At 57.7% G+C, this 19,070-nt stretch overlaps 10 protein-coding genes across 10 annotated transcripts; 6 read left to right on the forward strand and 4 right to left on the reverse strand.

Annotated features, from left to right (window-relative positions):
- Window positions 1–489: 489 nt before the first annotated feature.
- Window positions 490–1,666, reverse strand: MYCTH_2305631 (uncharacterized protein). The gene has a single exon (XM_003663558.1). It carries the CDS (start codon window positions 1,435–1,437, stop codon window positions 643–645), a length of 795 nt encoding a protein of 264 aa, XP_003663606.1. The 5' UTR covers window positions 1,438–1,666; the 3' UTR covers window positions 490–642.
- An 878-nt stretch (window positions 1,667–2,544) lies between these two features.
- MYCTH_2049011 (uncharacterized protein) lies at window positions 2,545–4,273 on the reverse strand (the record flags this gene model as incomplete). The annotated part of the gene is made up of 3 exons (XM_003663559.1): window positions 2,545–3,163; window positions 3,301–3,687; window positions 3,768–4,273. Coding segments are annotated over 3 exons (1,512 nt in total), but the record flags the coding sequence as incomplete, so codon positions are not given.
- Window positions 4,274–4,736: 463 nt separating this feature from the next.
- Window positions 4,737–5,204, forward strand: MYCTH_2127404 (uncharacterized protein; the record flags this gene model as incomplete). Its single annotated transcript, XM_003663560.1, has 2 exons — window positions 4,737–4,839; window positions 4,924–5,204. 2 exons carry the CDS (start codon window positions 4,737–4,739, stop codon window positions 5,202–5,204), a joined length of 384 nt encoding a protein of 127 aa, XP_003663608.1.
- A 382-nt stretch (window positions 5,205–5,586) lies between these two features.
- MYCTH_2305633 (uncharacterized protein) lies at window positions 5,587–7,114 on the forward strand. The gene has a single exon (XM_003663561.1). The coding sequence runs from the start codon at window positions 5,752–5,754 to the stop codon at window positions 7,069–7,071; it is 1,320 nt and encodes a 439-aa protein (XP_003663609.1). The 5' UTR covers window positions 5,587–5,751; the 3' UTR covers window positions 7,072–7,114.
- A 672-nt stretch (window positions 7,115–7,786) lies between these two features.
- On the forward strand, window positions 7,787–9,468 carry MYCTH_50396 (uncharacterized protein; the record flags this gene model as incomplete). Its single annotated transcript, XM_003663562.1, has 2 exons — window positions 7,787–8,027; window positions 8,147–9,468. The coding sequence occupies 2 exons, from the start codon at window positions 7,787–7,789 to the stop codon at window positions 9,466–9,468; spliced, it is 1,563 nt and encodes a 520-aa protein (XP_003663610.1).
- A 1,527-nt stretch (window positions 9,469–10,995) lies between these two features.
- On the forward strand, window positions 10,996–12,613 carry MYCTH_2118764 (uncharacterized protein; the record flags this gene model as incomplete). The annotated part of the gene is made up of 3 exons (XM_003663563.1): window positions 10,996–11,058; window positions 11,193–11,762; window positions 11,948–12,613. The coding sequence occupies 3 exons, from the start codon at window positions 10,996–10,998 to the stop codon at window positions 12,611–12,613; spliced, it is 1,299 nt and encodes a 432-aa protein (XP_003663611.1).
- A 167-nt stretch (window positions 12,614–12,780) lies between these two features.
- Window positions 12,781–13,707, forward strand: MYCTH_2118765 (uncharacterized protein; the record flags this gene model as incomplete). The annotated part of the gene is made up of 1 exon (XM_003663564.1): window positions 12,781–13,707. One exon carries the CDS (start codon window positions 12,781–12,783, stop codon window positions 13,705–13,707), a length of 927 nt encoding a protein of 308 aa, XP_003663612.1.
- A 372-nt stretch (window positions 13,708–14,079) lies between these two features.
- MYCTH_2305635 (uncharacterized protein) lies at window positions 14,080–14,732 on the reverse strand. Its single transcript, XM_003663565.1, has 2 exons — window positions 14,608–14,732; window positions 14,080–14,507 (listed from the first exon to the last, which is right to left on the reverse strand). The coding sequence occupies exons 1-2, from the start codon at window positions 14,710–14,712 to the stop codon at window positions 14,151–14,153; spliced, it is 462 nt and encodes a 153-aa protein (XP_003663613.1). The 5' UTR covers window positions 14,713–14,732; the 3' UTR covers window positions 14,080–14,150.
- Window positions 14,733–15,498: 766 nt separating this feature from the next.
- On the forward strand, window positions 15,499–16,293 carry MYCTH_2127410 (uncharacterized protein; the record flags this gene model as incomplete). Its single annotated transcript, XM_003663566.1, has 1 exon — window positions 15,499–16,293. One exon carries the CDS (start codon window positions 15,499–15,501, stop codon window positions 16,291–16,293), a length of 795 nt encoding a protein of 264 aa, XP_003663614.1.
- A 308-nt stretch (window positions 16,294–16,601) lies between these two features.
- MYCTH_2305637 (uncharacterized protein) lies at window positions 16,602–18,964 on the reverse strand. The gene is made up of 3 exons (XM_003663567.1): window positions 18,459–18,964; window positions 18,154–18,354; window positions 16,602–18,082 (listed from the first exon to the last, which is right to left on the reverse strand). The coding sequence occupies exons 1-3, from the start codon at window positions 18,728–18,730 to the stop codon at window positions 16,831–16,833; spliced, it is 1,725 nt and encodes a 574-aa protein (XP_003663615.1). The 5' UTR covers window positions 18,731–18,964; the 3' UTR covers window positions 16,602–16,830.
- Window positions 18,965–19,070: the final 106 nt, after the last annotated feature.

Consider the following 19,070-nt stretch of genomic DNA (forward strand, 5'->3'; position numbering starts at 1 on the left):
TGTGCTGCAATGGTCAACTAATTATCCACAGCGGTGGGAGCGCTGTGGCAGGCACACCTGGAACTCTCGTATGAGCCTCAGAAGTGGTGATAAAAGATGCGTTGATTCTCTCAAGTGCCAGAGGCACTTGGAGCTGTTGTTTCAATACATGTCAAACCCTGGTCCTTCATCCCTGTTAGTGGGTCAGTCGGATCTGACCCACTGGTGGTCGAATCCTGTAATTAACACCTGTTGTGTGGTTTGGGGGCTTCCGTATCAGGATATCAGTGTAAGCCGCGCAGGGCGGGGCAGGCAATGGCAAGGGAAAGCCACGCAGAGAAACACGGCTTGACAGGCACGAATCTTGTTTCCCGTTTTGGGTGATTCGGACAATAAAAGGATGGAGTGAACTGACAGCTCTGACCGAGGGGAGCAAAAGGCGAGGTGCGTGCGCGTGTCGGAGCTAGCTCCAAGAGCACGAACATTATAAGGAATATTACAAGGTAATAGGGGAGGTAACAGGACATTTTTCGACAGCATGTTCTCCGAGAACAGAGGAGCATATCTCACTAGTAATTATGACAAAAAGATACCTTTGCTTAAATACTATGGTGCTAGGATACTAATTATGTAGTGGCGTAGATCTCTGCTCTGCCGAGGTCGTCACCGCGGCCCAGTGTGGGATGGGAGATAGGGATGCAGGAAGGGGAAGAAGTGCCTCAGCAGACCCATGAGAATACACATCGGAGTGCCCGTCGGAAATTTCGCTCTGCCGTTTGTGTTGACCACGCTCACGCTCTTCCCATCATACAGCCCCTGTTCGTCGTCGACGGCTTCGATCATGGCCGCCGCCAGGTCCAGGTACGACAGCGGGCTGTCCTCGTCGGTGAAGCTCAGGGCGTGACCCCGCTGTATGTCGATCGACAGCGCCCCCGGCTTGACGTAGATGCTGGTCAGCCAGTCCTCCTGCGACCGGAGGAACTTCTCGGCGTTGATGATATCCTGGTAGACGTGGGACGCCGACCAGTGGAGGATGAGGCGCAGCGGGTAGGGGACGTGGCGCGAGAAATGGTCCTCCGTGTTGGCGGAGGAGAGAAGGACAAGTTTGGGGGCCGGTGTTCTGCTGGCCGACTTGAGGCCTTGTAGGGCCCGGGTCACCGAGACGACAGTGTCCTGGGCCATCCGGCAACCTGGAATGTTGTCGTTGGTCGAGACGACGAGGAAGACGGCATGGCAGTCGCGCAGACACGTGGCCAAGAGGCCCACGTCATGGATGCTGCCCTCAAAGACGCTTACTCGACCGCTCTCGCTGATGTGCGGGAGCAGTCGTTGCAGCTTGGCGCGGTTGCGGCAATAGGCATGAATGCGCGCATTGGGCTTCTTCAGGAGGATCTCAATAAGGGCAGTGCCGCAGTTTCCCGTCGAGCCCAGGACTGCGTAAGTCCTGGTTTCTCTCATTTCATTTCTTCTCTTTTTTCTTTCTTTCCCTTGTTTTCAAAAGGCGGGTCCTCCTATTCCTCTCACAAACAGAATTGCGAGAGAAAAGGGCGAAAGAATAATAAAATCAGGAGATAATCAAGAAATGCTGATAGGTAGGTTCGACGCTAGCATGCAGACATCAAGGTGCAATCAGCACAGCAACAAGACACGCGTCGCTGGTATATCAGGAACGGGAAGCGATTGTCCGATCTTACGAGTCGAAGTGCCTGGCAAGGTGCGGACCTAGTGTAAGCAGGGTTTCGGGGAGAACGGACTTTGAACCCATATGTCCCGCGCGCGCGGCCGAACCTTCCGCCTTACACCACGGACCATTGTCGGCAGCGCGTCGGGATGTAACGTCATTGGCTATGGCCCGGCAGCGGCCCGATTCCCGTGAATCCCACTCGGGGATCCGGATCCTGTTTTGTCACGGGGTACGCCCCACACCCCCAGCACAACCATTGGAAAACCTGTAATCCGTACGGACTATATACTATGTAATTACTGTAATCCGTACATACTCCGTATTGATTCGCCAGGGGGAAAGCTGTGTATGTCCACTAACAGACGGAAGAGGTATGTACATACATACAGTACCTACGATCTGCAGTGTTCCCCTAGCCTGCCTCTAACTCTGTAGGCGACTTCGATGCAGTTTTCAAAATCTGTGCTTGAGGACTATGAGGAGAGCACTTGAAGCAAAGAATCCAAGTGAAAAAAATAAGGTAGCCACCCAAGCAACAGAGCTTTCGACATCATGATCATGCACTTGCAACCCTGACACCCGCTGACTCCCCCGACCCCAACTCTCTTGGAATGCAACCCTGTACGGATTAGTGATCCGGGACCTACTAGTGTTGCCGGGCCTAGCAGCAGTAGCAGTTATTCTACGAAGATAGTTCGCTTTCCGTATCCCACAAACCCCTTTCCAATGTAGACACTTACCCCTTCCCCCCTCCCCCAAAACAACCACGAAGATATAAAACTTTGTAAGAGTAGCAACTAATTACAGAGCAATTACCCCAAAAACTCTGTAAACTTGATATCCGCCTTCTGCTTTTCCCGTAGCAGGATATCGGCACTCTTGCGCGGGACGAAGTTGACCTTGAACGGCTTGGGCATCATGACGACGGCGGGGGTGAAGCCGGTGCGGGCGTCGATGTCGAGGTCCCCGTCGGGGACGATGTCGAAGGCCCAGAGGACCTGGGCGCAGGCGATGCGGGCGTTCTGGAAATAAAAGTCCTTGCCCATGCACTCCCTCCGGCCGGCGCCGAAGGTGTAGATGGGCTTGCGGCCGGGCTGCGAAACGCCCTCCTTGGCGCCGACGGGGTTCTTGACGTAGCGCTCCGGGTCGTACCGCCCCGGCTGGTCGTAGAAGTCCGGGTCGTGGTGGATCGACCACTGGTTGATCACGACCGACGCCCCGCGCGGGATCCGGAACCCGCCAATCTCCTCCTCGTGCACGCACTCGCGCGGCAGGCCGAACTGGCCCATGAAGTAGGCCCCCAGGGGCCGCCACCGCTGCGCCTCGGTCACGCACGCGTGGATGTAGGGGAGCTTGTCCAGCTCGATCTGCTCCGGCAGCTGCTCGGTGCCAAACACGCGGTCGACTTCTTCCTGCGCCTTACGCTGCACCTCGGGGTGGGCGGCCAGGGCGAGGATCAGGGTCTGGAACGACATGAGGGTGGACCCTACAGCGGCATCACTGTTTTTTTTTTACCCTCGGGTTAGGTGCTTGCTTCTCCTTTTGTCTTTTTCTTTATGCGGAGGCGGCGGAGGGAGGGAGGGAGAGAGGGAGGGAGAAAGAGAAAGAAGAGAAAAAAGGGGGGGGGGGGGACGTACAATAGGCCCCCCATGAAGACCGTGTTGTCGAGCCCCTGTTTGTTGGTGAAATGATCCGGTTCCTGACGGAGGAGCTTGGGAATGATGGCGAGGTGACTGAAGGTGCCGCCCTGACGCTTCATGCTCTTTTCGGCCTGCTCGATGACCCCGTTGTACGCGTCCAGGAGGTACTTGCGCGCCACCGGAGCTTTGCGCTTCCATTCCGCGATGAGACCTGGCACCCAACGCAAGATGGGGAAGAGGTCAACCGGCGGGCTTAGCTGATCCAGGAGCTCGATCCACAGCTGCTGAGAGAGGTTATAGTCTTCGATCCACTGCTTGCCAAAGTCGCGGACGTAGTCCTGGATCGGCGCGCCGCTCATCATGGCGACGGGAGTTTCGAGCGACCTTCATGTCCGCAGTCGGTCAGACAATTTGTGGTGGGAGGCGATGGATGGGGAGGTCAAGGCAAAATGTGATGGGCTTACCATGGCTTGAGATGCTCGACCCAATGCTCGCCATCCTGGTACAGCTGATAGAGCAAACGCGTAGCCGCCGCCTTCTGCAGAGGAGCCAGGTTGTTCAGCCCAGAGCCGACAACGGTCTGTTTCGAGAGGGTCCGCAGCCGGCCGCCGTAGTCGTTCCGCATAAACAGGCTGTAGGAGTGCTTGCCCTCGGGCAAGATGTGGTTCTGGGCGATGTACATGGGGACGCGCTCCGAGAAGGAGTTGGCCTTCTTTACGATCAGCTCGTAGACCAGGGAGCCCTCGTTCAGCACGACCACGTTGCGAGGTCCCAGCTTGAGGCCCATGATGGGGCCATACTGCCTCGCCCACTCATGGAGCTTAAAGCAGTGCAAGAGAGAAGGGATCTGGTGCCAGTTGCCGAGAAAGGGCGCACCTGGTGGCCCGGGGGGGAATTGACTGGGTCGCCTGGTCGAGAGAAGCCATTTGACGAGACTATAGACCAGAGGAAGGGCAAGCAATGCCAGAGTGTAGGGGTTGGGGATGTAAAGCGCCATTGCGTCCGAGGTCGATCAGTGTGGATGCAGGTGCGGATCTACACCTGAAGCGACGACGACATGTCTGTTGCCGTTATTTAATTATCTTATGGGCACCTCATGATCATTTATAGAGAAGCCACGCCCGATCCCTTGGGGCCCGAGTGGTATGATCCAACGGCCGGAACGCTAAACAATCCACGATTGATTTCCGATATTACTGTCCTGTACTCCTAGCGTAAGCACCCATGGGTGTCATGTGCTGCGATACCGACCGCGAGACAATGCCCCGAATCCCGAGCCCCTCCCCAACAATTATTAAGTACATACCTGCCAACATCCTGGCTAATTATAGTCTAGCCACACGCTCTCTCGCTCTCTCGCTCTCTCTCCCTCTGCTTTCCTCTCTAGGTAACCTAATTACCTGATCCCCTTCTCTCCAACTGCGCTCCCCGACATGTCATCTAGTACTATCCAATATATTCTCGACGGCGTCTCTGTCACAGTCGCGACGCTCCTCATATACACCGGGGTCCGATGTTTGCAGAACCCTCTCTCCTGTACGCAAACCCCGCACACGATGAATTTCTTGACCCCCAATCCTCCGTTCCCGCGACCCAGCTAATTATCGGTTTTGCTCATAGTGGCCAAGACCTTTGGTCTCCCGACTGCAACCCGCGAAGAGGTCGTCTTCTTCCAGTCGTCGACGGGCCGCAACATCGGCGCGGGTCTCTTTATCTACATCATGACCTATCTGCAAGAACGACGGCTGTTGGGCATCTTCTTCCTGTGTTGGTCCACGGCGGGCATGGCGGACACGAAGCTTCTCCTGGAACACCCTCGCGGAACAAAGGTTTTGATGCACGTCCGCAACACCTGCGTCCTGCTCGTGCTGGGACCGCTCTTGATCAAGTTTGCGAGTTGACTGGGTCAATGCCAATGACCAGCCAAGACTTCTCCGGTCTGAAGAGGTGTATGTAAGATACTCCCCGACGGTGATGAGGGTGGTGCTTCTCGCCTCACACCGTTCGGACGCCGTTTGTGCCAGGAGGCACAACAGTGGAAAAAGCGTCATCAATTGAATAGAACCGCAATTTCTGGGGGCGGCGAACCTGGCAATCATTACATCATATCTTAATTATCATATCATCGTATTCGGCAATTTTATTTCCAATCAAATATATTTCCTTGCATGCTCTTTTGTGCGTACTTGTACTTACCTAATTCGGCTCGCCAGAGCGAGATTTTCGCACAATTTTTTGGGTGTTGCACTCGGGCGATTGCATGCAGCTTCGGGGCGTTTCCTTGCCAGGTAAATAACAACGAATACCTCCCGAACCAACCACCCCACAGCCAACTCATATATGTATAAAGTCCAAAAATTACAATGACTCAAGGCCATGGCAGTATGGCTGGTGGTTGACAATAACAGGTAACTCTCATCTCCCTCGTCTCAGCACCCCAGTCTCACGATGCCTCCTCCGTCGAACTCTAAGATTGCCATCATCGGCGCTGGCCCGGCCGGGCTCACTCTTGGCTCCCTCCTGGCTGCCAGCAAACATGGGTTTAATTTCACCATCTTTGAGCGTCGCCAACGCCCCGACCCTGACGAGGTCAACCGCCCGTCGGGCAACCTGGACCTCCAGGAGGAATTTGGCCTAAAAGTGGTCAAGACGATCGGCCTATACGACAAGTTCGTCAAGATCGACAGCGGGTGCACGGAGCAAACCACGATCCTTGACAAGACCGGCCGCGTCTTCCTGGACCACCCGGGCCAGGGCCGCCCGGAGATCTCGCGCAACGCTCTCCACCAGCTCCTCCTCTCGGCGGTGCCCGAGGAGCGCATCAGATGGGGCACCAAGGTGGTCTCGGTCGACGCAGAGACGCGCACCGTCACGTTCCAGCGGGGAGACGCGCCCGAGACGCGCGAGTCGTTCGACCTGATCGTCGGCGCCGACGGCGCCTGGTCCAAGGTCCGCGCCGCCATCCCGGGGGCCCCGCAGCCCATCTACTCGGGCGTCGTCTCCGTGACCATCGACCTGCCCCCGCTCGCCGAGAAGCACCCGGACCTGCACAAGCTGCTGGGCGGCGGTACCTTCGCCGTCTGCGGCGACAACAAGGTCTTGCTCTCCCAGCGCGGCATCCACGGCACCTCCCGCCTGTACCTGTTCCTGCACTCCAAGACGCAGGCGGCCACCCGCGAGGCTCTCGCACAGCAGCAGCAACAGCAGCAGCAGCAGCCGCACAACGACCAGGTGGGCCCCAACCCGCAGCTGGACGCCGATCCGCTGCTGTCCGCCCTGCCCAAGACCCACGCCGACCTGCTCGGGCTCCTCCTGTCGGACGACGACTACTTTGCCGGCTGGTCCGACCAGTTCAAGCACCTCCTGACGGTCGCCAGCGAGTCGCAGCCGGCGGACCTGCCCGTCGACGCGCGGCCGCTCTACATGCTCCCCCTGGACCCGTTCCCGCACCCGCACACGCCCGGTCTGGCGCTGGTCGGGGACGCGGCCCACCTGATGACGCCCTTCGCGGGCAAGGGGGTCAACACGGCGATGGCGGACAGCCTGGCGCTGGCCGAGCAGCTCGAGAAGCTGGCCGACGCCGACGCCGACGATGGCGGCCAGACCGGCTTCGCGGACGAGCGCCTGGACAAGGCGCTCGTCGCCTTCGAGGAGGACGCGCACCCCCGCGGCCTGGCCGCCATGAAGTTGACTTGGATGAGTTTGTTGTTGTCGTACGATGAGAGCGGCCCGGCGAAGCTGTGCCAGGTCATGGCGGCGAACCACTAAATAAACGCAATATTTTCACTGATGTTTTCTTTCTTCTTTTGGGGGGGGGGGGGGGGGTAGCAGGGAGGATCCGGTCAAGTCACGATGGCATGCTTATCCCGATTCTCTTTATCTACGCTATTCTTCATGATCTCGGCCTCTGCAGTGAAGCAGCTAGAAGAGCCAACTCAATAAAAAAAAAAAAAAAAAAAAAAAAAAAAAAAAAAAAAAACTAGACTAACCGCAAATCTCTGCTGATTGTCCAATCTTTGAGTGATTAGAACTCGCACATTACCGTACCTAAGGTACCTTAGGTATTGAGACCGTCAGATCGTCAGATCACCGCCATTGCATGTAATAATTAGCCCCAGTTCTATTGGACAATGCCATGATTACCATGCTTCCACAAAGACCGAGAAATCCACCGAGAATGGACAGTTCTGGCCATGTTCCACTGCGACTCCCCCACCCCGTGTGTGAGTGTGTGAATCGACCACCGGCAGGTACGCGGATATATACCGATCCCACATCCGGAGATCTCGGGTTCGGGGCTTTCCTTGACGGGCTCCGGGGCTTTATCTCCCTTCTCACCTCGCATTAGCCATGATTATATTGAAGGGAGAGCAGGGCTTTTGTGTAGGTAGGTTCTTTAGCTTCCTCGCCATCGTCCAATCCGTGATCTGTCTGGCTAGGTACCTATTATAGAATAGATCACACTCGGGCTGCAGCTGATATCATGAAGAACGGACAAAAGAACGGACACACGTTCATCGTCGAGGGCGACAGGCATGAGTTTGACCCTGAGAAATGGGTCGGCACCAGCCCCGATGGCCTCCCTAAACGGCACCCAGAGACGCACGTCAATGTGCTGATCGTGGGCGCCGGGGTTGGCGGCCTGATGACGGCACTGGAGTGCTGGCGAAAGGGACACAACGTGGTGGGCATCCTCGAGCGCAGCGCCGGTCCCAACTACAGCGGTATGTCCATCCTTCTCCCCTAACCCTCTTCTCTCTCTCTCTTTCTCTTTGTCTCTCTCTGTCCCTTTTTCTGTCCCCTCTCAAATAACCCCCCTAGCTCACCCTACTTTGTTATGCAGGCGACTTGATCATCATCCAGCCGTCCGCCGTGGCCGTGTTCCGCCACTGGCCCGACATGTACCGCGAGATCGAGGCCGACAAGGTGGACGCGCCCATGTACTACGTACGGCACACGGGCGAGGTCATCTACGGGCCGTCGAAGCCGACGTACAACGACCCGGAGCACGCGGCGGAGCGCAAGAAGCACCCGTTCGTGGGGCCGGTGCAGATCCGCAAGAAGTTCTACCGGATGCTGCTGCGGCAGGTGGCGCGGCTGGGGCTGCGGGTCGAGTACGGCCAGCGGGTGGAGCGCTACTTCGAGGACGAGAAGGCCGGGGTCGCCGGCGTCGTGGTGGCGGACGGCAGCGTGCGGGCGGCCCACGTCGTCGTGGCCGCGGACGCGTTCCGGTCCGAGTCGGAGCTGCTCGTCGCCGGCGAGCACATGCCGACGCGGTCGTCGGGCATGTCGGTCTACCGCTGCGCCTACCCGCGCGAGCTGGCGGCGGGCGACCCGGCGGTGGAGGCGCGGTGGCCGCGCGGGTCCGGCCAGACCAAGGAGTACTGGCTCGGCCCGGGGATGCACATGGGCCTCTTCGTGTCGGACGACCTGGTCGCCTTCGGGCTGACGCCGCGCAACAGCTTCCTGTCCGAGGGCAGCAGCGAGCCGGCCGAGTCGTGGGACCCGGACGTCGACCCGGACGAGGTGCTGCAGGTGCTCCATCGGGTGCCCGGCTGGGACCCGGCCATCGCCGGCCTGATCCGGTCGGCCCCGCCCGGCTCCATCGTCCACTGGCCGCTGCTCTGGCGCAACCTGCGGCCCGAGTGGACCTCCAAGGCCGGCCGCGTCGTCCAGCTGGGCGACTGCGCCCACTCGAGCGTGCCCGCCTCGGCCGCCGGCGCCACGCTCGCGCTCGAGGACGCCGTCACCCTGGCCGCCTGTCTGCAGCTCGCCGCCGCCGCCGGCGCCGGGGGTGCCCGGGCCGCGCCGCTCGGCACCAAGGTGTACAACCTGCTGCGCTATCAGCGTGTCAGCTGCGTCCAGAAGATGGCCTTTGTCAACTCGCAGCTCCTCAACGCCTCGACCGCCAACTGGGACGCCATCGAGCAGGACCCCAAGCAGGTCCGCATCCGCTTCCCCAAGTGGGTCTTCCGCCACGACCCGGAGGCCTACGCGTACGAGAAGTACGGCCAGGCGTTTGCCCACCTCGTCGCCGGCGAGGAGTTCGTCAACACAAACTTCCCGCCGGGCCACAAGTTCACCCCCTGGACCCTCGAGGAAATACAGCAGCTGATCCGGGAGGGCAAGCGTGTGGAGGATCTCTTGGACGGAGACTGGTCGTAGGGTTGCATGTAGCTAAGGTAGTTTGTCACTCGAGGGATCTAACTCTCCATGAGACCTGATGAATACAAGGTATTATTTTCCTATTTTTGATGGAGGTTTTTGGCTCCAATAATTAAACTGTTCTTTTTGAATTTAAAGTAATAATTACTTCAACACATCTGCGTGAGCATACCAGTGAGCACATACAAACCAAGCTGATCTCTCTATTAAACCAGAGGAGTTCCATCCGTGCCCAGCCCGGTGCCAAGCTTTTTTTTCTTTTTCTTTTTTTTCCCAGACGTCTTGTCATGTGATTACCTGGCCAACGTGATGATAATTCAAAACATCTAACAAAGAAGGGAACTTGCACCAATTCTCCTAGCAGGAACTATTACACACCGTGTTACAATATCCTTACGGATAAGGAAAAAGCAGGTATAGAGTGATGATTAAATCCATGGAATCCGGGGGCAATCATCAACTCGTCAGTAACAAGGCAAGACGCTCACTCAACACCGTGTGTGTGTAACGTGACAGCCAACAGTGCCATGGGAGCCCAGGCGCGAGGGCGCGTGGGCCCGCCCGCAACACACTGCCAACCGAGCTACCTGCTTACCTACCTACTTGTAGGTAGGTAGTCGCTTACCGTCTCACCAAGCGTGCTTACTGCCTGATCTGTACCACTTATCCCATGTTTTGTCCGAACGCTCGGCCTCTCCCATTCCGTTGGATTGATTGCTGCATGGATGGCTGTGGCACTCAGGTTCCGTCCTGTCCTACCCGAAGCTTGTTGTCAATCCACCTTCATCCACACCTTCATCTGCAGGGCGGGCGCACTCCAATTTCGTCCGTTCTTTCCCCGCCACCAGTCAGCGAAGCTACCGTACCTCCCTCAGGTACTAGGTAGCCGTCTTTTCTCCGGTGTGTTACGTGCACCGAATTCCACGATGGAACATCCTGGTCAGAGGAACAATGGTCAAAAGGGCGATCTAATTATACAACCGCTTGCTTCAGCAGCTCCTACAAATGTTCAATTCCCCATGCGGCCCCCAATTTAATGCAGTAAAGTATGTATGTACGGAGTACCTGTGGTTCTTTTACCGCGGGTTCGTAGCTCTCGGTCTTCCTGGCCGGTGTCCTGCAGTACGTAGGTAGGTAGGTACAGCTGCATGGCATTTCCGTGCGCTGCAGCAGTCAGCGCTCGTGCCGAACAAGCTTCCTGTGCGAGAGGAGATGAACGGGACCGCGACTGCCTATTACGATGGGCACCGCCCACCTTTCCTTCCGTTCTTGAGCAGCAGGCGTAGCATTGCGAATGCCGTACTTTTATCTTGACCTCAGGCTCGTCATTGTGGCTCTTGGACCCTTCTCCTCCCCGCGACGAAGCAACCTAGCTCCAAAAAAAATAAAAAAATCGAACCATCATTTTCCTCCACAATCAGGGCCAGGATTAGCAACAGCAAACCAACCCAATCGGGACCCACGCACCCAACGAGGCGTCCGGATCAAGTACTTGACCCAACAAGCTCGAGAACGCGTTAAGTCGGCATGGGAGCATCCAGGGCGGCGATCAACGGAGCGCCCCAGTTCCTACGGGATCTCGCTGTCCAGGTAACTATTGACTACTCATACACGTGGTTCTCTTCTTTCTTGTCCTTATCTCGCCTCGTTTGGCCGCGCAAGGGCTTTCTGCCCACTCACTAACAAGTGTTTTTTTTTTCCCGACTCTCGTGGCTTCGTTCTAGGTCGAGATCCTCGCTTGCCTCCATTGGCTGGTCGAATTTCAGATCCTCGCCTGCATCCCGCTCGAAGAGAGCGTTCTGCTCAAGGACTTGGCCGATCTGGCAGGGGTCCCGGCGGGGCAGCTGGCCCGAGTGGTTCGGCTGACCGCCAGCCGCGGATTCCTGCACGAGCCGGAAGCGGACCACGTCGCGCACACGCAGCTGTCGGCGCAATTCATTACGAACCAGTCCCTGCTGGACGCCACCGTCTTCATGGCTGAGTGCGCGGCCCCGGCGGCGCTGCAAATGTCGTTTGCGACGCACCGCTTCGGCGGTGCTTCTGCCGCCAACCCTACTGGCGCTGGCGCTGGCGCTGCGGTTGCGGCCGCCGCCGCGGCCGCCGACGGCGCTTTCGATCTGGCCTTTGCGACGCAGGACCCTTCCTCCCAGGGAGCGGGCCGGGAGCAGTCCAGAATGCGCCGCGGGTGGTCAGCATATCTCGCACACCTGTCCGGGTCACATGCGGAGAGCGAGGTAGTCAATGCACTCCTGCGGCTCAGCTGGTCGAATCTGGGCAATGCATGTGTCGTCGAGGTAAGCGGAGTCAAGGAAGACGTCGAAAGACAAGGGTCGGCAGGTTTCACAACACAGGAATGTTCCGTATTTTCTGGAATGTTTGTTTTAACATATCTTACCTGCATACACCTCTTACATTACATACTTACATACACACCATACCTTTGTCAAATCACGTTGCACAAACTGACCGAAAGCGGCAGGTCGGTGCGCATTCTGCCTCACTGGCGAGGGCCCTGGCACACCACTGCCCAAACCTCCGCCTGGTGGTGCAGATTGACAGGAAGGCCCAGCAGCAGCCGTCACCATCGCCCGCTCCCGTCAGCATGTGGAATGGGATGTTATCGGGCGTCTTCTGCCAAGACGAGGTGGCGGACCACCTGGCTCCTCCCCGCCAAGAGGGCTCGCCCAGCTCCTCGGGATCCGGCTCGGGCGCAAATCACCCCGGGGTGACCGTAACGTACCGCGCGGCGGGCATGCCGCAGCCAATAACGGATGCGGCCGCCTACATCATCCACCTCACACCGCCTCACCCGTCGGGCGGCGGGGCGGAGGGCGGCCGCACCCTCCGCACCCAGCTCGACGAGTACGTCGGCCTGCTTCGCGCAAGCCGGGGCATCATGCTCGTCCTGACGGCAGATGTACTCCCCGAGCCCGGCAGTATGCCGAACCCCGAGGTCGAGGCCGTGGCCCGCGCCCGCGATCTCAGCATGTTTCAACTATCTAACCGGGGCGCCGTGGAACTCGCGGACCTGCTGGGCATAATAAACTCGTTGGGTGACGGATTCGGAAAGCTCACCGTCATCAACAAGCTGCGGGCACCCGACGGCCTCGTCTTGGTTCTTGTCGTGAAGTATCAGGCTTGTTGATGGTTGATAAATATTATTATGATTATTACCTATGCATATTATTTATTTATAAACAAAACCCAGCTTGCCTACTTTTTTTGCGTTCAAGTAACTAATACCATTATACCCTCTGCTGCCTTTTTTTTTCTTTCTTTCTTGTGCTGTTGTTTGTTAACCCATCAGAAGTCATGCATCAGAACGACGAGATCTTTGCCCGGGGCGACAAGTTCTGGGACAATTACCTCCGCGGCCGGCCGCGGGTGCCCAACTCCTTCTTCGCCCGCATCTTCGAGTACCACCAGGCGAAGGGCGGAACTTTCGGCACGGTGCACGACGTCGGGGCGGGCAACGGGCCGTACGCGGCGGTCCTGCGGACGCGGTTCGACCACGTCATCGTCTCGGACGTTGTGGCCGAGAACGTCGAGCTGGCGCGCGAGCACCTCCGCGGCAAGGACGGATTCAGCTTCCGCGTCTCGCGGCTGGAAGAGGCCGACGACATAGCCGCCGGCAGCGTCGACATGATCTTTGCGACTAACGTGATGCACTTTGCCGAGCCCCAGGACGCCGCCATGGCCACGCTCGCGCGCCAGCTGCGGACCGGCGGGACCTTTGCGGCCGCCGCGTTCGGGCCCGCCCGCTTCTACAACGCGAGATTGCAGGATCTCTGGGCCCGCATCAGCCACCAGGGCGGCCGCGAGCTCCTCTCGACGGCTGAGAAGCCCGACCGGACGGCCCGGATCATGGCTCGCACCCAGGAGACGTACAATGTGGCGCCCACAGATTCAGCCCTCTTTCGCCCAGGCACCCGGCGGATCAATATCAACATGGGCCAGGGAGGCATTCAAGGGATCCTTCCCCCGGAAGAGGCGCACCGAAACACGGAGCCCAGCCATGTTGGGCCAGACGACGTCGAGACATGGGAGGAGGAGCTGGAAGGCTGGGGCTTCGAGACGGACCTGGCCGGGGTCAAGGAGCACTTTGGCTCGTTTCCCTTCGTGTCTCAATTCCCCGAGCCCCTGGCGGATCTGTACAAGGAGCTGGACGAGCTCCTTGCAGATGGGAAGCGCGTGCGGGGCTATTATCCTGTCAAATTGATTCTAGCAACACGGGCTTAACCCATACACTATGGCCCTAACTCCGTAGAACGCTTTGAGTTTAGACACTGCTTGATTAGGTGTGAACCGTTTGCTCCGTCTTTTACCGTGTAGTCGGGTAGCTATTGAGCATGCCGGATTTACCGTATTTACGGCTTCGTGTGCCGGGGTAGGATTCTAACATGTCACTTAACAAATATTACTTACTGTACATACATACATACAATACTGTACAGTATCTTACCTACGTTACACTAAGGTACTAATTACTGCAATAAGTCGTAATTAAGCAGGCACTCCAAATCCAGCTTCCTGAATTAATAAAGAAATGCTATTAACAAGTGAATGGAATATGTGAGGACTTATTCAATGGAGCATAACTTAAACAGCGTTTTGGGTCCAAGATATATCGCGCTTCATTCTCTATCAAATTATCGAGAGGTATGCTTGGTTGTTCGAATTAATTAGTCGTCCTGGAATATCTTGTCATAGTCGTGCTCTGTCCACCGGATGTCCGGCGTGAGACCGGCAAACTTCCAGACGCCATCGACCTTGCGGTACTGCACCGTCGCCTTGCCGTGGGCGTGTCCCGCATAGCGCACCTTGGTCAACTCGTCGTCCTCGTACTTCTGGTGAGCCACGCGCATCTGGTGGTAGCCCGTTATCTGGCCCTCGCCGGTGCGCACCCACTTCCCCGCGCCGATGAAGTGCTGAGTCTTGATGCGCCGGTTGCCGAGGAACTTCTCGTTCGACGCCATGCCCACGAACTGCTCGGCCGGCATCGACTCCCACAGTTGGCCCATGACTGCCCGGTAATCAACCTAATTATCATTCCCTTCATGTTAGCTTTTCTCTCTTGTTGTTTTTTTTTTTTTTTTTTGAGGGGGGGGGTTCATCTTTTTGGAAATTCAAGTCACGTACGTAGAGGGTCGGAGCAATGGCTTTCGAAAGGCGATCCCAATCTTTGGAGTCGAAACTCTCGGCCCACTCGAAGATTGCGGCTTGGCAGCCAATGATATCTGCCATCGCCCCCCTTATAGTGTTAGCCCCAGCTCCCCCTTGGTTCATTCAATCCTCGCCAACCGCCATGGACTCCAAAATAAAACTGACCCTCGTAAGGCGGCGGCGTGTACGTGTTCTCGGGCATTGTATGTGCTGTGAGAATACAGGATCGGATTGGATTGGCCTGTTCCCAAAAATTGCTGTTAAATCGTAGTCGAATCTAGAATCCGAACACCATGTAATTATGACAGATGCGGTAATTAGAGGCATTCAATAATTCACTGTAATTAATTCATCGGTCTTGCGCTTTGTTGTTGTAGATGTAGAATTGTTCAAACGACCGTGACCACAGGCCGTCTTTGTTCGGGTTCGAATGGCCCGGGGAAGACAAAACGGGAGGGAATCCTCGAATTCCCCCCCCCCCCCCCCCCCAAAAAAAAAAAAAAGCGGGAAGCGGGATGCCCGTTGAATGACCCGAGCTGCGCAAAACACAAGGACATCAATGGCCCGACACCCGCTGCGACTTGCAACTTCCGAGACCGCCCGGTACGCCCATCGAGCCGGCCCATGGGAGAGTCGATGTCCGCGTCGGGGGGTTGAATGCGAGAATTAATAGTAGGAATTATCATCTAATGAACGAAGCAACCATAAAATGCTCCTTGGATTATTAAAAGCTGGAATAATTATAGAATCAAGGTATACTGAAGCAAGACGCTCCCCTGATTAATTGATTGATCCATCAACCTTGTGGCCACCGTTTACCATTCTCGATTTATCTGCACCAAGTTCATTTTTCTTTCGTAGCGAGCCATGGCGACTCCGTACGTCCCCGGCCGGCTCGATGGCAAGGTGGCGCTCGTCACGGGTTCGGGCCGCGGCATCGGAGCGGCCATCGCGATTCACCTGGGCCGGCTGGGCGCAAAAGTCGTGGTCAACTACGCGAACTCGGCCGAGCACGCGGCCAAGGTGGTGGCCGAGATCAAGAGCCTGGGCTCGGACGCGATCGCGGTCCAGGCCGACGTGCGGCACGTCTCGCAGACGGCGCGGCTGTTCGACGAGGCCGTGGCGCACTTTGGCGGCCTCGACATCACCGTCAGCAACTCGGGCGTCGTCAGCTTCGGCCACCTCAAGGACGTGACCGAGGAGGAGTTCGACCGGGTCTTCAGCCTCAACACGCGCGGCCAGTTCTTCGTCGCGCGCGAGGCCTACCGGGTCCTGCGCGAGGGCGGGCGCATCATCCTCACCTCGTCCAACACGTCGCGCGACTTCAGCGTGCCGCGCCACTCGCTCTACTCGGGCTCCAAGGGCGCCATCGACTCCTTCGTCCGCATCCTCAGCAAGGACTGCGGCGACAAGAAGATCACGGTCAACGCGGTCGCCCCGGGCGGCACCGTCACCGACATGTTCCACGCCGTGTCGCAGCACTACATCCCCGACGGCGAGAAGTACAGCCCAGAGGAGCGTCAGCAGATGGCCGCCCACGCCTCGCCCCTGCATCGCAACGGGTTCCCGCAGGACGTCGCCAACGTCGTCGGCTTCATCGCCAGCAAGGAGGGCGAATGGATCAATGGCAAGGTTATCACATTGGACGGCGGGGCGGCATGATGATGATGATGATGATGATGATCCTGTAATGAGGCTTTGTTAAATCAGTATCGGAATGGTCGCTTTTGCGTTTCCCATTTTTACACATTCTACATGGATGGGGTCAGGTCAAGTAGAAAAATTAGACGCCGAGTTTGTCTACTATGTATGTACGTTTGTTGCTCAGAATACGAGGTGCTCCGTATTACTCCATAGACCGGATGACGGAGCAACGTATATACTGTACTATTACAGAATAGACTGCGTAAGGAATAGTCGGGTATTACGGAGTCTCGTCCAGATTATGTAGGTACATGCCCTGAAAATAAGCGACGCACGCCTGGTGTGTATGTATGTATAGAGGTATGTATGTGTGTGTTTGAAAAAGGAAATCTAATTAAATAGCCCGAGCCTCTACTAAAAAATCTATGTGGAAAATACACTAATACCACCCCCTCCCTTTTTCCCCCAATGTCTAAACCTGTCTTTCTAATTTACATAATGTATATGATCCGACGTACATACAGGGGGTTATTTTTCCAGAAAGAAACAAGGCTCTCAGGCGCGACAGAGCCTGCCGGTGGCGTCCACATCCCAAACCTCGCTGCCGACGCCCGTCTTGACGTAGAAGACCGAGTCGGGGTCGTACTTTTTCTTGACCCGCAGCAGGCGGGCGTAGTTGTCGCCGTAGAAGCTCTCCTTCCAGTTGGCGTACAGGTGGTTGGCCTCGTTGAGGTAGACGCTGCCGCCGGGCGTGGCCGCGTCCATCATGGGCTGCAGCGTCTCGGCCGCGTAGCGGTCCCGGGCCGCCATCTCCTCCGGGCTCGCGTCCCAGTCCCACGACCCCGCGGGCGCGCACAGCAGCATGCCCGTGCGCCAGGCCGGGTGCAGCGAGTTGGCCGGGTGCGGCTTGTCGGCCACGCTGAAGCTGTCGCAGTAGAAGGGCGAGAAGGCGGGCACCTGCGAGATGTTGCGGAACAGGTCCGTCACCACCGCGTTGCTCTTCGGGTCCGTCACGAGCGAGCGCGGGATGATCCGGCTGTTGGTGAAGGGGAAGTAGGCGGCGTTGCCGTAGGGGGCCGGCCCCAGGTAGGTGAAGAAGTGGTCGTAGTAGTTGGTCGACACCCGCGGCTGCACCACCGGCGTGATCCCCCGCGACGCCAGGTCGTCCAGGAACGGCCTGAGCAGCCGGTCGACCGCGTCCCGGTCGGCCCCCGGCATGGTGCCGTACGCGGTCAGCGAGTTGTTGCCCACCGAGTAGGTGAACGAGTTGCCGCCGTCCAGGAAGTCGGGCAGCAGCGCGTGGAAGGCCGCCACCGCCTCCCAGTAGACCTCGTTGCCGACGGCGCTGTCGTTGAAGCCGAGCAGCGTGCCGCCCACGATGCCGTCCCTGTGCAGCCGCGCCGTCATGGAGAGCACGACGGCGAAGGTGCCGCCGCCGCCGCCGCTCAGCGCCCAGTACAGGTCCGAGTTCCGCGTCGGCGTCGCCACCAGGTGCCTCCCGTCCGCCGTCACCACCTCCCACTCAAGCACGTTGTCGGCCGCGACCCCGTACGAGCTCGAGAGGATCGAGTGCCCTCCGCCCTGGGTGTAGCCGCCGACGATGCCCACCGTCGGGCACGTGCCGCCCACGATCCGGTGGCCCGTCGAGTTGGCCATCGCGTACGCCTCGAACCCCTCGACGCCGGCGCCCAGCTTGGCGGCGGGGCCCTTGTAGTAGGGCGCCTTGTAATTCTTGATGAACTTGGTGCTCTTGAGGTTATGCATCCAGAGGGAGAGGGCGCCCTTGCCGGTGGACTTGCCGAGGTAGCTAGTAGCAAAATGGTGTTAGTCATGGGGGGGTTATATACGTACATACATGTAATTATATGGACTACTTACTCGTGACCCGTGTTCTTGATGACGATCCGCACATTATGCTTCTGTGCGAACTTCAAGGCGGCCTGCACGTCGGCTGCGCCGGTGACATTGACAACATAGCTGGGGTAGTTGCCCAGTTGACACGGCTGAGACGGGTCCGTGAACGGCACGCAAGAATAGTTCTGGAAGTTCTGGCTGAGAACGTCACCCGGGGCATTGACGCTGAGTCACATTGATTGTCAGTCAGTTTAGCCACGGTATAGCTTTGGGTCGGAAGTGCCATATGAGCGTGGGAGAAAGAGAGAGGGAGGGGGGGGAACACTCACTGAGTGATTGTCGAAATATCCCAGCTGCTCTTGAGCTCTTCACAAGCTTGGGCATCATACTGTCCGAACGGAGATTTGTGGCACACGGAGGCCTGCGGAACCGTGGCGATCAGATGGCCGTTGAGTGTCTTGTTCAGCTTGGCCCAGTCCCTTGAGCTGGGCCAAGCAGCATCCCCGGGGAGGACCCGGCATGACGGACTGTGATTGTGGTTGGTCGTCAGGCCCACGGCCGTCCCGGCCAGAGCGAGAAAACGAAGGAGGGAGGCAGGCATGAGGAGGAGGAGGAGGACAAGGAGGAGGAGGCAAACTTTGGCCGAGTGTAGCAGGCGATGGCGATGAACGATGGATGCTTGGGAACGAGAGAAAGAGCCCCTGAGGCCCTAGGGCGCTGAGACGAGAGCATCATGGCATTAAGTAGTCGTCCCGGTCGCTCGACAATGAGGCTGCCTGATCGGATGAGATAATGATACTGACTCCCGATGACCCCTAATTTGCGAGGCGTTTGTGTGGATGATGGATGGAGCATCGCCGCACTCGTCGTCGCCGAACAGGGATACACAGGGATACCTGGTCAGTGGGATTACAGCTTTGCCGCAAATAGTTGACGATTTC

This window comes from Thermothelomyces thermophilus, chromosome 3 (genome assembly GCF_000226095.1).
Source record: "Thermothelomyces thermophilus ATCC 42464 chromosome 3, complete sequence".
NCBI classification, from domain to species: domain Eukaryota; kingdom Fungi; phylum Ascomycota; class Sordariomycetes; order Sordariales; family Chaetomiaceae; genus Thermothelomyces; species Thermothelomyces thermophilus.